Below are 16042 nucleotides of genomic sequence, written 5' to 3'. Positions count from 1 at the left end.
AGGATGATATATGGCTTGAGAGTGTGCGTGTGAGCTAATATCCATTAATAATACATAGATGCTGCAAACAAATTGAAATTTAGTTGAATTTTGGGCTATAATATATGCAAATAATTGTAGGTATTTCAAGTGAATGGAATTGAGGGGAAAATGTTTGTTTTAATGGGTAATAGTCCTGGATACAGTGAATACTAGGCAGAACGAAGAAACCTTGATACGTTTGAAGAGAAAATATAATGAAATAACTAAAAAAAAACCTTTTTTAGCGGGGGCTCTTCTTTAAGGGGTTTAACATTTGACATACACCTCCCTTGTGGTTTATAGCCTAGAGCCACTGTAACAATTTCATCAAACAACAAATGATATTTCCAAAATAATTTTGCACAGTTTTTACCGCCTATACATATGTATAATTCCGTCATCTGCTTTCAATATATCGTTTCCTTTATGGATTTTCCAGCAACAAAAATTGCACAGTGTAGGCGTTGATCAGTCGGCGGGCGTACCACTACCACTTAAAAAGCACACGTCCCTCATCGCACCAGCAAAAGAAAAACCAAAGGAAAACTCATGCAGACTTTTCACTTTTGCGGGGTGGCGGTGACGGCAGCAGCGGCGGCGGCGGCGGCGGTCGCTCTACGAATTATTCAAAAATAGAAATGAACTCAGTTCGTTAAACTTTTGCTCGAAAAATCATGCCGAGAAGAAGATGCTGCCACACCACCGTTCCCGAGAGTGCAGCACGCGGTGTCTTCCACTTTTATTCTTGCGGGGCGGCCCCCACTTTTAATTGCCATCCGCTTTATGGGGTTTTTTTCTTTAATATCGCATCGTAAGGGTTATAAGTAGTTTCCCCAATTATCTGGCGGGCACGGCACAGGCACACATTCTTGAAACATTTTTCCCGAACCGGAAAAACGTGGAGGAACACGTTTTTCCTTTCACTTCAAACACACGAGCAAGCACTCTCGATTATGTAATCCATGGAAAATTAAGCATAAAACTTATGTTTCTCTAGAATTTCTATGCAATACGAATCACTCGATTGATCCACAAGGCACTTTGATGTAACACACCATAAATTTGATTCGATTTCGCGAACAATTCCAATTGAAATTTCTATATATTGCGCATATGTGGGTATATATAGTCGTGTATATAGAAGAAGACTTTTTCTATAAAGAACTTTTTTAATATTGTTGAGGAAAAACCGAGAACAACACTCGACGAGCACGAAACACTAACTGAAACGATTCCCCCAGTGCCAGGAGACAGGGCCGGGCCGCCGTGGCCGATCTTGGGGAAGATTTTCGAAAAATTTTCGGGGGAAAACAGCAGACACAGAGATCGGCAACTGCGCACGACGCGGTGTCTGTCTGTGCTCTCTCCCTCTCGTAGAATTTTCAGCCGGCTCCTCCATTTCTGTTTATATTCCTGCATTCTAAACAGAACGTATGCGCGAGGCAAGTTTCGGATAAAGTAGCGGTACAAGGAAAATCAGCACAACTGGCAGCACGTACACATTCACAGGCAATTTCGAACAGGCGGCATAAAACTGCCAGAAAAACGCCAAAATATACTTATAAACAGCAAACGCATGCATCCCCTATGTTTTAAACAATACTTACACGTGCTTAGCTTTCTTTTTGTCAATTTTTTGTAAGTTTTAAATCGTGAAAACACACAATAAAGTCGCCATTTAAAAAAAATGCGCGAAAGCACTAAAAAAGGTAGTCAGCGATGGGAGCGTCACAGCGTCAAAAAAGGGCTATCGCGTGAAAAAAAAAGTATGTGCATAAAACGGTAACAAATAGCAGAAAATAAGAGATAACCACTTCATAATACTATACATTGCACAACAAAATAGCCAAAACCACTTTTTTGTATTGTACATCTTTCAAATGTAGTCAATTAACAAAATATTTCCCGCCGGCCGGCAAGGAAACCGTTGGAATTAGAGGTGGGGTAGCATCGATATTAGCATCGATATGTTCAGGCTGTGCTGTTAAGCGCAAAGTCATAACAGCACATAATGTTCTGTCAAGAGCACTGCAAAACCAGCTGTGTCTGTTCTATCAAAATATAAATTGTCTGAACAAATTTTTTGGAAAAATGACCAGCAAGCAATTGGTAAACAATTTGGCCAAAGTTGGACGCTGTGGCCAGAACTGGCTGGCTCCATTGACCGCCGTACGCAACAACAGCTCACGCAGCGACATCGACAAAGTCACGCACACGGGACAAGTGAGTAGAAAATGTTGTTGCCGTCCTGCGATTACGCAAACATTTTTGATTTTATATCCAAAAATTATGCTCGATTAGGTCTTTGACAAGGATGACTACCGCAATGTGCGATTCGTAAATGCCAAGCGTTATGTGAACGAGAACTGGGGCATCAAAATGATCGATGAGGTGCCACCAATCGAAAGCACCGAGCGTGTGGTCTTTTGCGATGGCGGCGATGGCCCCCTGGGACATCCCAAAGTGTACATCAATCTGGTAAGACATATTCTATTGAATATCTGCGGATCTTAAACAATCTTTGGTTATAGGACGCTCCCGGCTCTCACACTTGCGGCTACTGCGGCCTGCGTTTCGTGAAGAAGGATGACCATCATCACTAGGAACTACTACCATCTTGAGAGGCCTGGGTCTGCCCATCCAATTGCTTTAGTTTAAATTTCAAACTGAATAAAATTATACCACAAAATGGCTTTGGCTGCGACTATGAGAAACGGAAAACTTTTGGAGTGCACAGGATTTTCCAGATTGAAGATATAATGCCATTGCTGGATTCAGGAGTGATTTCTTGTGTTTGTGGTCCAGATTGTGGTCTAACCTTCACGAAAGAAGCAGTCAGGGAAGTAGGGAAGTACCTTTGGTACCTTTTCGACTAAATTCTGTATAAATGAAGACAAGAAAAAGCCAACGTTGGTAACTGCTGTGTAGTGCTTGGGACAGTTCGGAATGTCTCAAGTGGAAAGGGCTCCTCCCTGACTACAGTTGATGAAACTTACACCCGAAACAGGGCATGGCAGGGATCCTAGTAATCCTATTTTTGACTATGATAAATTTAAGACATTATATTGCACAACATTTTATTTGCATGTATTTTGAATGATTTCTAATGCGTGCATGCATTATAGCCATTTGAAAGATTAGATTTCATTAAACTCAACTTAAACGTTACAGATTAGTACAACTAATAAATAAACAAATTATAGGTAGTATAATCCAGAGTTAAATTGAATAAACTGTGAGTTGAACTCTCGAAACTGGCGCTGCAGTTTTTGTAGATCAAATCACCAGGTGATTGGTGGGGGTGGGGGGCTGTGTGTCTTTCTATATATAATTTTTATGTATAACTAGTAAATCAATTAAATTATATATCAATGATAGATTGTGTGTAAATCGTTTGCCTGGTAAGCGGTAATACATATGTTGTACAGTTGGTTGGTTCTTTCAGAATGCCTTTTTGTTGCATACTACGGGCACCTTAGATGCTGCTTGCTGCTGGACACTCGCTCCATTGAGACACAGATAGTACCACGAATAACTAATACAATAAAAAATTGCCGCAATTTGGCGATGATTTGGCCAGCGTACTTTTGTTTCTCTTTTTTTGGGGCGACTGAAGCCCGCTGACCGAACCGGGCTTCAGCCTGGCTGGACTTGTCAAACTGAAAATCACGTTCACACCGTTCAACACGAGCCTGCACCTGCACCTGCTCCTGCTCCTGCTACTCTCTCATCGAGAGCTGCTGCTCCACTGCACTGCATTCCTTCTCTCAGCCGCGTGTGGGGGTGCAAACTCCCCCTGCCAGCCCAGGGAACGTTCTGTTCTGGGAACTGAAAGTGTGTGTGTGGAGCGCATTGGGGGTGCGCATGCTCACAATACACAACGACGCTGTGCGGTCGCTGCTTAATAAAATCATGGTCAATAATCGTCGTCATCTGTTGTCTCAACTGAGTTTCATCTAAAACACCAAACACTAAGGAGAATGTAAACTAAAATATAGTAGGTTCTAATTTGGATGTTGTGTGGATGTGGTGGGACTATGTTGCCGACGAATCGCTTTAGCTTATCTGCATACTGTTGTTGCTGTTGCTGCTGCTGCTGCTGACGCTGCTGATGCTGATGCTGGCGTTGCAGCAGAGATCGCTTGTCTTGATTGGGGCAATAGCTGTTCACCACTGGTCACCAGAGGTTCCGTGGCATGGCGTAGCCTTCTTTTGTCACAAACAGGTTGCGATCGGCATACGCCACATGCTGCTCGCCCAGAGAGCCCATCTGCGGCTTGGCCTTGGCAGCCTTGCCATCGTGGGTGACCACCGTCTCCGTGCGGCCATCTTTCATGCGAGTCACCGTGGTGGTCTTGTGCCCAGTCGCATCCTGGGCCACCTTGGTGGTCTCATAGCTGCCATCCGGCTTGCGCACCGTCTGGGTCATCACGCTTTGGCTAAACATCTTCGGACCCTATGAGAAAATATATTTATTAATTATTTCAACCTATAAATTCTGTTGCTTGTGGTTCCCACCTGATAGTTTCCATCGAATACCCCGCCGAATGGCGTCATTCCACTGCGCGGCAACATAGGCGTCATCGGAGTCCTGATCTCCGGCTTCATCCCGATGTATGGACGTGATGGACGAGCCTGTGGCACCTCTTCGCCATCGGCTGTGATAGTGCCATGTATGCGACCCATGATGATCTCCTCATCCGTCAGCTTTGCCTTCTTCAGGCTCTTTAGAAGGCGACTCTGATTGGAGGGCAAAATGTTGCCAACGGCTTCGTCGGCCGGCTCCTCTCCCTTCTTTGGATTCAGACGTTGAATGAGCGACTGCATCTGATCGGCGTAGATCCTGAAAAACCAAAAAAACATATAGTTTCGACTGAATGGGGCTGGAATGGGCTGTCTGCCAGACTTACTCGCCGTCCAAATCCGTGTCCAGCGATTGACCATGTTGCCGAGCAAATCTCTTAAGAATCGAGCTTTCAAAACCGGGCTTCAAGACATCATCTGGGAAACACAAATGGGGAAAAATGTTCGATTAATCATAGATCACATAGATCAACGACTTGGTGCTGCTTACAGAAATCATCATTATCATCATGCTCATGATCTTCGTTATCGATCGATTCGAGTAGACGCTGCATCTGCCGCTCAAAGTGCTTCTGCATCTCCAGTGGACTGGTGAACACTTGGAATGCGAACTTGCGATCATCGTCGAAGAGCTCATCGTCCGTTTCGGCCTCCTCGAACCACTGCGGCTTCCGGAACTCATCCTTGTTCGATGCGGATATATCGGCACCCCTGCAAGAGGAAGACCAATTCCGGATACACATACATTAGAATTTGTGTCCACCCCCCCCCGGGCAATCCACTCGTTTTAAACCCCAGTACGCAGCCTCCGCAAATCATGCACACACACACACACTCACACATCATGTGTGTGTGTGTGTTTGTGTGGGTGTATATATCCTGGTGAAAATGTATCTATCATGGCAGGTGCCTGGTTATCGATCCAATTGAAAATGCCACAGTCGGCGTAAGGTTTTGTTCCTCTTATTTTTAAACATTCATTTGTGTGCCGCCAAAGTGGCGGCTGGCTTGCATAATCTATTGCTATTAATCACATGTACTCAACACTCACTCCTGCTTCTTTTCCTCCTGCGATTTGAACATTTTCTTGAGTATATCCATTTCTAGTTGGTTCTTCTTCGCTGGTAAATTGATAGAACAAAAACGCAAGTGTCCTTGACAGAGTTCAAAGCAAACAGTTTAAAGAAAACTAAAAGAACCAAAACGACCCGAATGCCACAATTGCAGAAAATGTCGCTTAATTGTTCAATTAATTGTTTAATGTTTATCTAGGAATATTTTTTGCAAGAAATTTTTACACGACACCGAACTCCCGAATAAACAGCTGATCCATGGTAGAATTATTCTAAGGTACAGCGAGAGCGTTCTTCGATGGCCAAAGTTGTTTCCAGCCCTGGTTGTTGGTAGTCTATTCAGGTTTAACAAAAATAACTCAAGGAGCTCGCCCCAAATATGAAATGAATATGTTTTTATATACAGATAACTGTTTTTGGAATTCCGTCCACCAAGGACCTTAACGGTATTCTTAAATGCCGCTAATAGCGCTCGCTCACCTTTTGAATATTTCTACCCTGATCGTTTTGTCCTATCGAAATGCAAGTTGTTTGGCGCGCAAATTTGAACTGCACTTTTATCACCGCCAACGCAAGAACGAACTGCTTAAATTTTGATTTCAGTTTGTATATTGTTTTCAAAGTGCTACATGTTAAGTTTATAAGATAATATTTTGATGTTTTTTTCTAATGTAACCAGATCTATACGAGAATACATACTTATTTATAGCTGGTTCATCAAATGATTGGGGGGCAAGTCTTTTGTGAGAACAGCTTGTTTCTTTTGTTTGGTGGATATTTCCAAATTAATGACAAATATTGCTTATCATATAGCAGAGGTTATAAGCATTAAAGTAAAGAACTTTCCCAAGATGCAAAACTTTCTTTCGATGGCTTAAAAACGGCAATAGGAACATATATGATTGTTCGCAGAGAAGAATTTTTAGCATATGAAGGAGATATAAACGTTGGCGCAGCAAAACTGCATAGCCTTGATGCATTTTGGAATTGTCCCATAATATTCTCGAGTCTAGCTTGAAGATACCACACACAAACACGTATGTATCTGCAGCCAGAGCTTAAAGGTTTCCGCATTTCGAGTTCTGTTGGGGGCGGCAATTTCCTGGTCTCGTAGTCGCATTCGAAGATCTTATCTGTTGTTGCTTATCGGGCTTTTGTGTATGGGCCGTCTTCTTCGCTGTTGTTTTTGACTACGAATCGAGTGATAAGTGACTGATGAGTGACCGTGCGAATTGGCACACACCACACACGAGTGCGAACGAAATTGTGGACGAAAAAAAGGCACTGGGAATGATCTGGGTCTGTGTTTATCACGTTCAAACAAATAGTTGTCTGGATGGGCCCTAGTGTCTGTGGCTTGACGAAATGCCGCTGACTCCGCTGCCTTATCAGTGGCTAATCCACAAATGGTTGGGGCTTATCGGAGGGCTGTGGCGGTATATAGCCATGACCGATAATAAATAATGGGTGCCGTGACAGCCTCGATAAACAAAAGCCTTTGTTATTTATAATTGTAATTATTAAAATGCGGAGCAGATATATGTATTTATGTATAGAATAGAGATGTAGGCTTGAAATTCGGCAACGTGACCACGAAAGCACTAAATACACGATAATTTAAATACACAATACACAAAACTAAAGATATGAATCTCAATGGGGAGGGGGATGAATCCTGGTAGGGATGGCGATGGCGATGGCTCTGCCTTAGATTTGATTTGATTAAACAATAACAATAGTTTCCAAAATTAAACAATGGCTCTCACAAGGATCCCAACAACAACAGCAGCATAACAAGGAGTCAAAGGCGCTCGACTAGCTGATCGCCTCGTATTTGCAGATAACGGCAAACATCTCGTCGCCACCCAGATACTTAGCCAGCCACCGATTCTTGATCACGGCCAGCTTCAGGGTCTCGCAGCTGAAGTGGGCATTGAGGTTCGTGTGTAGGGCCCGTCCCATGCCCTCGATCACGAGCAGATCAGTCTCATTGGCAGCTATGGCGTCGCACAGATCCCGCGGAAGGGTTCGCATATCCAAGCAGGGTCCCGACTGTCCATTGGCATAGACAAGCAGGCGGGCAGAGGACCAGGCCGACGATAGGAGAGCACACTCGCCGGCACACTCATCGAGCAGCGCGCTCAGTTCCCGACTGGTCACATCGTTCAACGAGGGTTCACTGTTGGCGCACAGCAGCACCTTGGTTCCACGCCTCAGCAGCTCCCGGACGAAGGGCAGTATGCCGAGCACCACATCCACGCCGCTATTATCCACAAATACCACAGCGCACTTGTGCGGCTGCTGGTCGCTGCTGATTCGCAGGCGCTTCAGCCAATTGTCTAGATTATCCAGCAGCCAGGGCCGCTTCTCTATCCTGTCCAGAGCCGAGTGGAGGCCAAAGCTGCTGTCCTGTTCCAGTATGTTGGATATGGCCTGGGCGCCCCAGTCGAACATGTTGCCCGCAAGGACTCCCCGCACGAGCTCCGTCCATTTGTCATCTGGATTCTGAATAGCATCAATCTCCTCTAGCCGCAGCTTGAGGCGCGCCTTCGCCGAGGCATTCTCCGACTGCTTTTGACTTTGCCACGGATCCGTGAAGCCAAAGCGCCTCAGCATCGTTTCGTTCAGCTTGAGCAGCTCGCTGGTGCCCAGGATCACTCTGCCACTGTTGTTGGCTATATTGCTTTGATAGTCGTCCAATTGCTGGAGATAGGCTGTCTTGAACTGCTCCGCTCGCTCCTCGGCCGTCGCATCCTCCGCCTGCGATTTGGCCGCTTGCTTGGCAAATTTGATAACCATATCGCGAAAGCAAGGAAACCAGTAGGCGGCCGCTTTGGCGTCTGTATTGAGGTCCAGGGTATCTGGATGATAGCTGGCCGCATCTGGCAGCAGGACGCAGCTGTGCATGGCTTCACTGGTCGACACTTTTCGCTGCTGCTGGGCAAATGTTGGTGTGCTCAGGTGCGTAAGACGCCTGAAAATTAGCAAAATTTTAGCCGCAATTGTGTTGTTTTTTTTGTGACGTGCGCACTATTTATTAATGCGCAGACAGAGTGGCCATATATTCGGCGTTATTCTCCCCGACTGAACGAGACAGCAACAGATTACAGCAAGAAAATGAAACTATCATCTTTCACCTAATCTTTGAAAAATATTTCACTTTATATTCACTATTTTTCCGTCAATTGACGATTATAAGCTCTCCCAAACCCCAATTTAATTGAATTCGAGCTCAATAACGCGTTAGTGCCGTCAGTCAGCTGTAAGCGCAGCCAACTTCACCCCCGACTGCACCACTCACGGCTCTTTCCGGTTGGGATTTTTGACAAATCAACAACACAACAGAAAAATGGTACGAAAACAATTTAAATAAATACGCGTAATCCTCAATGGAAATGATACAAATGGACAATATATGACCTAAACATGTTATTTACTGTCAGCTGGCAGTGGGATTTAGTGGCTGAGAGTGTTGAAAGTGCATTTAATTTGTGTAATCATGTAAACTAATTTGTATTATTTTCTATATGTACGAATAGGCCAAGCGCACCAAGAAGGTTGGAATCGTAGGTAAATATGGTACCCGTTATGGTGCCTCCCTGCGTAAGATGGTCAAGAAGATGGAAATCACCCAGCACAGCAAATACACTTGCTCGTTCTGCGGAAAGGTAAGAGATCCACGCAGATTACATTCCTCCCTCATATGACTAATGTTGTGCTCCTCTTTAGGATTCCATGAAGCGCGCTGTTGTCGGCATCTGGTCCTGCAAACGCTGCAAGCGTACCGTTGCCGGTGGTGCCTGGGTGTACTCTACAACCGCTGCCGCGTCCGTGCGCTCCGCTGTCCGTCGTCTGCGTGAGACCAAGGAACAGTAAAAACATTGCTTTAATGCTCCATTGCTTATGCTAGTTCCAGTAGTTAACCCTGGAAGGATAATCCTTTTAGGGCTAATCGACAACGCGATTTTCTTGTGGTTTGCGCCGCGCCGGTCAAGTGAAAAATAATAAAAATTGTTTTTACTTTTATCAGTAAGAAAAATGAAGTGATGTTTTGTCTGTTTTTTAACTGGAATTTCCGCCCCATGGCCCCCACCCATAGTGTGAATTTGGAAGTGTATTATATTTAGCTGTAGACCTTTTCAGTGTTCTTGGATTGGAAAAAGTGCTTCTGGAAGTGGATTAGGTTCTATGGCAGAGGTATTTTAAGTTATCTTGGATGATGAAAAGCTATGTATGGAATGTATGCAGCTATCATGCTTTATGGTTTCAATGGAAAGATTAACTGGTTCAGTTTTCTTGATCATCAATTACACTCAGCCGACAGTAGATACTACTTGGAAGTCTTTGAAAGTAAGCGCATCCTCCCACCCCATAAGGATAGTACCAATGAAATTTCAGAGTTAATCTTCAGGTGAGAAATCAATTTTACGGAAGACTACAGCTTTGGGCTGTGCCGAAAAATGAATATGGTCCAGATCTCATCATAATGGAATATGTGTCATGAAGATGTTGCATGAAGGACCAAAAAGCTGCAGATATAGAAAGATCAATGCTCATCTACATACATATATTATGAATTAACGCAAATTCAGGTTCCTGTATAAAATTCGAATATGTAGGTACCATCGGAAGCATAAATTCAACGGACTACCACAACATCCTCCAAATACAAGTTTTCCGCCCATTAAGTAAAACTCTGTACTATTTATGGATTTTCTCTTAAATTTGTCATCATTTTTTTTTATTTATAAAATTTAAAAAGTCTAAACAAACACAAAATTTAATATTTAAAGGAAATTTCATAAAAATATTGGCTTACATTTCAGTTTTATGATTATCATTATCATTCCTATTAGGTTTTTCGATTTGTGTGTGGTTTTGAGAGATGTTACAATTGAGAAATGATTTGGCTAAACATATAATTCAACAATTAAAACATATAGGCAGCTCTATTGTTGCATAATATGCCATATATGATGGTTATAGATATATGGATACTAATAGGTTCTTGGTGGAAGGAGGGGTGTTTTCGACCTGCTTGTGTCTTGTGTTTCATAATTGGATTTGTTTTCCTGTTTGCTATGTTAAATGTTAAAAATTAAAATTGCACCGTCACCAGTTAAAAATAGTTACTATTTTCATTCATCATATGTATATATCGTTTCCTATAGCTATGGTCTCTGTTGATTTTGTTTAAAAATAAATTTAGCTAAAAAGTTTTACTTGGCCTGTGTCTGTGTCTCGTCCCAAGGGTTATGTTCTGTGGAATTTCCGTATACAAACATCTTTTTCATTGGAATACTTTTTTTTAAATATTTACACAATAGCTGACAGATTTCATTCATTGAGCAATTCTTTTTGTTGTGTTTTGTTTAGTTGAGAGCTATTGCTGATGGGTGTGGCCAAAACTTTGGACTAAATCTAAATTTAATTTAGAACCTAGAGTCGAACTTAGAACTAAATGCAATTTATAGTACAGTTTTTGCTTGCTTCGCATATCCGCATATACATACTATATAAATATTTTATTTAAATGTATATTTTTAATAGCTACTTTAATTTTATGTACAATTTTTCTTCTTATTTAATTTTCTTGTGGTTTATTTCTCATCTGAATTTTGTCATTTATAAATATTTGATTTTTTACACTGTATTTATGATATGCGTGCAATTTTTAAGAGATTTTCTTTTTAGTTTTGTTTTGCCATTTCTTGTATAATGATTATGGGGGTTAAGAAGCATTTTTCTTGTATGATATGAAGAGCGCATCGTTTTGGTACAAAGCAACAGATTTTTCCATTGATATATAATATATTGCCTAAAAGTAGGATAGGGACAGGGGCCGGGGACACAGGGCATGAAAACAATTGTGTCCCTCTCGTATAAATTCTATCTAGGAATGTTGGGGGAGGGCTGGGGAGTGCTGTTGTTTCATCGTATTATTAATTAAATATTTATTATATGTTTCTGCTATGACACACTTGTGGCAATTGCTCTTGGCCTTGCATTCGCTTTAAATCATATTCTGTGAAGCACAAAATGTCATTTAAATGCCAATTTATTGGTACTTGGTCGAAGCTAATGTAAATTTACAATTACCATATACATATACATATATATATATATATATAGATCTATATAAATCGTAGAACTGCCTGCCTACACACAGATGCATACATATATCTAAATTGTAGTACTGACTCTCACGCATACACTCGGGAAGACATCCTGCCGCAAAGGACAAACACATTCACTCACACATAGAGATAGAGAGAGAGAGAGAAAACTTAGATCAGAAGTAAACTTAAAGCTACATAAATGTCAATAAACAAAAGCCAGCAAAAATCAACACAAATTGGAAGTTCTCAATATAGTTAGTAGGATCCGTTTAGTTTAGTTTTGTAGTTGTTGTTAGTTAGTTGGATGTTGCGAGGGTTGCTAGTGTGCCTGCCACTTGAACTTGGACTCCATCAGCCACTGCTGACCCTTGCCATAGCTGCAGGGCCGCAACAGCGGCGTATTGGCATCATCTCTGGTGGCGCGCTGTAAGCACTGGCCCGTATTCGTGTGACGTATCCACTTCTCCTGCGATACAAAATACATTCATAAGTATCACTGATAAAAGATTATGATGTATATTTATGACAAACCTCCGCATCGTAGACCCACTCCTGATTGCCACCCATATTGTGGCAACGCACCATATTGACCGGGCCATTGGAGCTGGCCGCATCGAGGCACAGATCATCGGACATGATCTGCTGTCGCTTGGTGTAGGCAAACACCTGATTGCCACCCAAGCCATGGCAATAGCTAATGCCAACCTTTTCATTATACTTCCTGCCCATGGTATCCAGACAGGTTTCCGTTTCCGCATTGCGTATCTAAAGGGTAACAGATTAGATTATGAATTAAAATATATATTACAAAATAAATAAACATACCTCGCCCAGATAGTAATAATCCAAGGGCATTAAACTCTCTGGATAAACATTCTCCAAATACCAGCGGAAACTTTTGCATTTGAGACGATCACGCAGATCCTTGCGATCGCTAACATCTCCCGCCGAAGCTTTGCGAGCACCTAAAGTTCCAACAGAACAAAAGGAGAGAGAGATTTAAGGAGATCAGTAAGGATACTCGAGTACTTGTCGCAACAACATCAATGTAAGTGTGGGTTGTGTTTGTGTTAGGATCTACATGCGTGTTTAACATTTTAAAAGCAATTTTGAATAATAAATACAAAAGAATTTGTGCGGGTGCTGGAGGAAAGTACTATCAGAGTATTCACAACCGCAGAGATTCTTTACGATTTCCACGTTAGTACATTTAAAGCAAGCAAAGGATGCTATCTACATACATACATATATTATCCACAAAAATTACAAGGCTTAGAGCCCCAAGATATATACAATTTTCTCTTGCATACCCCAACAAAAATGTTATTATAATACACAAAAATTAGTGGAGTACAGATAATATTTAAGCATAGAAACCCGTAACCAAGATTCAAATTTTAACTAGCTTTCAAGTAATTACTTTTTAGTTTTATTGAGTAACCCTAATAAAGAAAAACATAAAAAAATGACAAATAAAAATGGCGGGGCTATTGATTCACATGTTTGGAATAAACCATAATCCAAATACCTTTCCGTGAATACCCCTGATGTGGAAAATGCAAAGACAAAACAGTGGTGGGGAGGGGGGGACAAAGAGAACAGGCGTCGGGTGTGCGGTTGGGGGAGTGGAGAGGAACTCAAGAATTATAATAGGACAGACACACAACAAAAAATATTTGCACAACGAAAAAAATACATATTTAAAAGGTGAATCGATAAAACTATTTGGTGGTTGATTGATTTGTGGATTGATTGCTTTTCGGTGGTTTGGATTTTGTTGTCACGGCCATGCCATAAATCATAAATATTGAGATATAGTAGATATATAGACAATTGCGTAATGCAGGGCGTGCGGCTTGCACTATGTATTTGTATGTATAGGGTGGGTATACGGAACAAAACACTATTTAAGAGACAGACAATAGAGAAATAGAGAAATTGAACGTGAGAGAATGAGAGACAGAAAGTGAAGGAAGCATTCCGTTTGGTTTTGGTTTGGTTTTTGTATTGTTTTGGTTTTGGTTTTGTTTTGTTTTTTATTTGTTAACCTGGATAAAAACTGTAGTAGAACTCTTTCCAGTCGTCCAGCCAAACCTCAACCAGACGCGCATTATTGTGATTCACAATCTCCGTGGTGCCGCCTGGGAAGGTATACGGCGTTGACTTGCGAAAGACATGACCCACACGGGAGCAGGGCGCTATCTCGAGGACACCGCCACACATCCAAACCTGGAGGCGGAGGCGAAGGTGGTTTTTGTGGTTTCATATTTTTTTTTTTTTTTTGTTGATTGTGTGTGGTATTTTTTTTTCATAAGAGTTTTTGTGTGTTTGACAATCGAGCATTACAATCGAGCATTTTTGGCAAAAGAAATTGGACGAGAAAGATATACACAAATATATATAGAAAAGCTGTTTTGTTAATATATAGAGTTATATAATAGCCAAGCGCAAGTTTGTAGCGAGTTCCTGCTGTAGTTTTAGCCTAAAACTAAGGGACATCGAGAAGGAGAGACAGAGAAAGAGCGACCTCAAAAAGTTAAGAGAGTTTTTGGTGGGGATTGTGGATTGTAAGCACTAGCAAATATGGAAAACGAGTAAGGATTCTGAAACTAACGAGTAGCTAAAACACATTGATTGATTGAACCTCTTTGGAGGACACAATACAGTGTCTAAATAAGGGATATTTCCGCTTGAGAAAGCTGCTTAAAGGACTACCAGTGTATTTTCTGAAGAAGTAGCGAGTTTAGATCCTGCATCTAACGAGTAGCTACAAAAACATTGAATGCTTTGAGCAGGATATAGGAAAGTTTTTTTCAGAAGCAGTATTGCATATTTTGAAGAAGTAACGACATACGATTGACAATTTCGAGTTTACAAAATCGCTAGTATGGTTCCGCATTAGTTTTAGTTAGTAAAGGCAAGGCCTACACAAATTTAACTCTCAAGAAAACTGTACATTAAACTCTCAGCGAGAAAAGAAGAGACGAGTACAGGGATTACAAAACGCCAGGCGGTAACGAATAACTGTAGTATATCTAGAGTTTTTCCACACAATGTAACGAGTCCCCAAAAGTGCTTATCAAAACCACACCCAAACCCATTGAGACACAACCAGGGGACACAAAGATTATTCCCACCAAAAGAAAACTATGATCAAATTAAATATTAGTTACAACTAAAAATAAAAAAGAACTAATTATTAAAATTAATTACCAATCGTTCTGATACTTAAAGCATAATTAATAAGCAACAAGTTATATGTATGTATGTAAGTTATTTTTAGCTTAGGATCTCAAATCGTTATTACACAACTTTCTGGTTATAAGAGAGTACTTGGATACCTATATTTAATGTTTATTAGTGGATTCTTTGATGAACGGACATGAGAGAGCGAGAGAGGGAGAGAGATGAGCATGAGCACAAAAAGAATCTTAAGAAACTGAGCAAAATCCAGTAGAATATCGATTAGAATTGCGATCAAACAAATTATATAATGGAAAAAGTTCTGAGTTAGGGATATGCCAGTGCGAAATACTTGAAGTGGAAGCTATGATTGGTCGTACTGTCATCGTTTTCGGGGTAAAGGAAGCCGTCCGATTTATACATTATATATGTTTGGATAGCTAGGAATTATTCATAGTTATTTATAGGTAGGGTAGGTATATGTTGTATGCTATATATTAGGTAGGTAGGTAGGTAGGTAGGTAGGTAGGTAGGTAGGTGGTTACACAAAAATCTTTAGCTATTTAGATTAGTTTAATAACTTGATGCTTTCGTTTATGCTCCGAACAAAACATGTCAGTTTTTGATTTAATGTTTAGGTTTTGGTTAGTGTTTTAGTTGAGGACCTTTTTTGAGTGTTTTTTTCTGTTTGTTTTTAGCGAATTAAAGCCAATTACGAATAGATAACGAGTAATTCTTAAAGTTAGGAGTTAGATGCACGCAATATAAAATCGATTTGGTGGTTTTGGAAATGTTATTTGATTGTTTTGTTTGTTGGTTTTTTTTTTGTTTTTTAATTTTTTTGATTGTTGTTTTTTGCGAACCTGTGCTCATTGCATAATAGAAATCACGCCACTCGTCCAGCCACACCTCGGCCACACGGGCCGCATTATGGAGCACGATTTTGGCCACGCCGCCGGGGAAGGTGTACGGCGATTTGTCACGGAACACGTGACCCACATGGGAGCAGGGTATTATTTCTAAAATGCCTCCGCATTGCCATATCTGAGGGTTATCATTGGA

General features: G+C 41.3%; 6 protein-coding genes across 10 annotated transcripts in view; 2 read left to right on the top strand and 4 right to left on the bottom strand.

Annotated features, from left to right (window-relative positions):
* Nucleotides 1–1095, bottom strand: part of LOC108161745 (nesprin-1) — a 123619-nt gene extending 122524 nt beyond the window's left edge. For 2 of the 3 annotated variants that reach the window (XM_017296072.2, XM_017296073.2), the window contains exon 1: nt 1077–1091. The gene's annotated coding sequence lies outside the window, so the exon portion shown is untranslated. Of the gene's footprint in view, nt 1–1076 lie in introns of all 3 variants that reach the window. The other variant, XM_033393545.1, reaches the window with a different exon arrangement.
* A 956-nt stretch (nt 1096–2051) lies between these two features.
* On the top strand, nt 2052–2726 carry LOC108162226 (NADH dehydrogenase [ubiquinone] iron-sulfur protein 6, mitochondrial). The gene is made up of 3 exons (XM_017296847.2): nt 2052–2244; nt 2323–2499; nt 2553–2726. Exons 1-3 carry the CDS (start codon nt 2113–2115, stop codon nt 2622–2624), a joined length of 381 nt encoding a protein of 126 aa, XP_017152336.1. The 5' UTR covers nt 2052–2112; the 3' UTR covers nt 2625–2726.
* A 355-nt stretch (nt 2727–3081) lies between these two features.
* Nucleotides 3082–6108, bottom strand: LOC108162225. Its single transcript, XM_017296846.2, has 5 exons — nt 5657–6108; nt 5096–5316; nt 4932–5022; nt 4540–4864; nt 3082–4477 (listed from the first exon to the last, which is right to left on the bottom strand). Exons 1-5 carry the CDS (start codon nt 5704–5706, stop codon nt 4199–4201), a joined length of 966 nt encoding a protein of 321 aa, XP_017152335.1. The 5' UTR covers nt 5707–6108; the 3' UTR covers nt 3082–4198.
* A 94-nt stretch (nt 6109–6202) lies between these two features.
* Nucleotides 6203–8824, bottom strand: LOC108162224 (4'-phosphopantetheine phosphatase). The gene has a single exon (XM_017296845.2). It carries the CDS (start codon nt 8583–8585, stop codon nt 7494–7496), a length of 1092 nt encoding a protein of 363 aa, XP_017152334.1. The 5' UTR covers nt 8586–8824; the 3' UTR covers nt 6203–7493.
* Nucleotides 8825–8932: 108 nt separating this feature from the next.
* Nucleotides 8933–9711, top strand: LOC108162227 (60S ribosomal protein L37a). Its single transcript, XM_017296848.2, has 3 exons — nt 8933–9030; nt 9218–9346; nt 9408–9711. Exons 1-3 carry the CDS (start codon nt 9028–9030, stop codon nt 9552–9554), a joined length of 279 nt encoding a protein of 92 aa, XP_017152337.1. The 5' UTR covers nt 8933–9027; the 3' UTR covers nt 9555–9711.
* Nucleotides 9712–10732: 1021 nt separating this feature from the next.
* LOC108162223 (polypeptide N-acetylgalactosaminyltransferase 5) overlaps nt 10733–16042 on the bottom strand; it is a 29423-nt gene continuing 24113 nt past the window's right edge. Inside the window, exons 8-11 of one of the 3 annotated variants that reach the window (XM_017296842.2) lie at nt 15844–16024; nt 12623–12762; nt 12329–12562; nt 10733–12263 (exon numbers count right to left, since the gene is read on the bottom strand). In XM_017296842.2, the coding sequence (XP_017152331.1) occupies nt 12117–12263; nt 12329–12562; nt 12623–12762; nt 15844–16024 (702 nt within the window). In that variant the 3' untranslated portion in view covers nt 10733–12116. Of the gene's footprint in view, nt 12264–12328; nt 12563–12622; nt 12763–13845; nt 14027–15843; nt 16025–16042 lie in introns of those variants that run through there. The other 2 variants (XM_017296843.2, XM_017296844.2) reach the window with 2 other exon arrangements.

Source organism: Drosophila miranda, chromosome 4 (assembly GCF_003369915.1).
Source record: "Drosophila miranda strain MSH22 chromosome 4, D.miranda_PacBio2.1, whole genome shotgun sequence".
Lineage (NCBI taxonomy): Eukaryota > Metazoa > Arthropoda > Insecta > Diptera > Drosophilidae > Drosophila > Drosophila miranda.
This window is presented reverse-complemented; position numbering and strand designations above follow the sequence as displayed.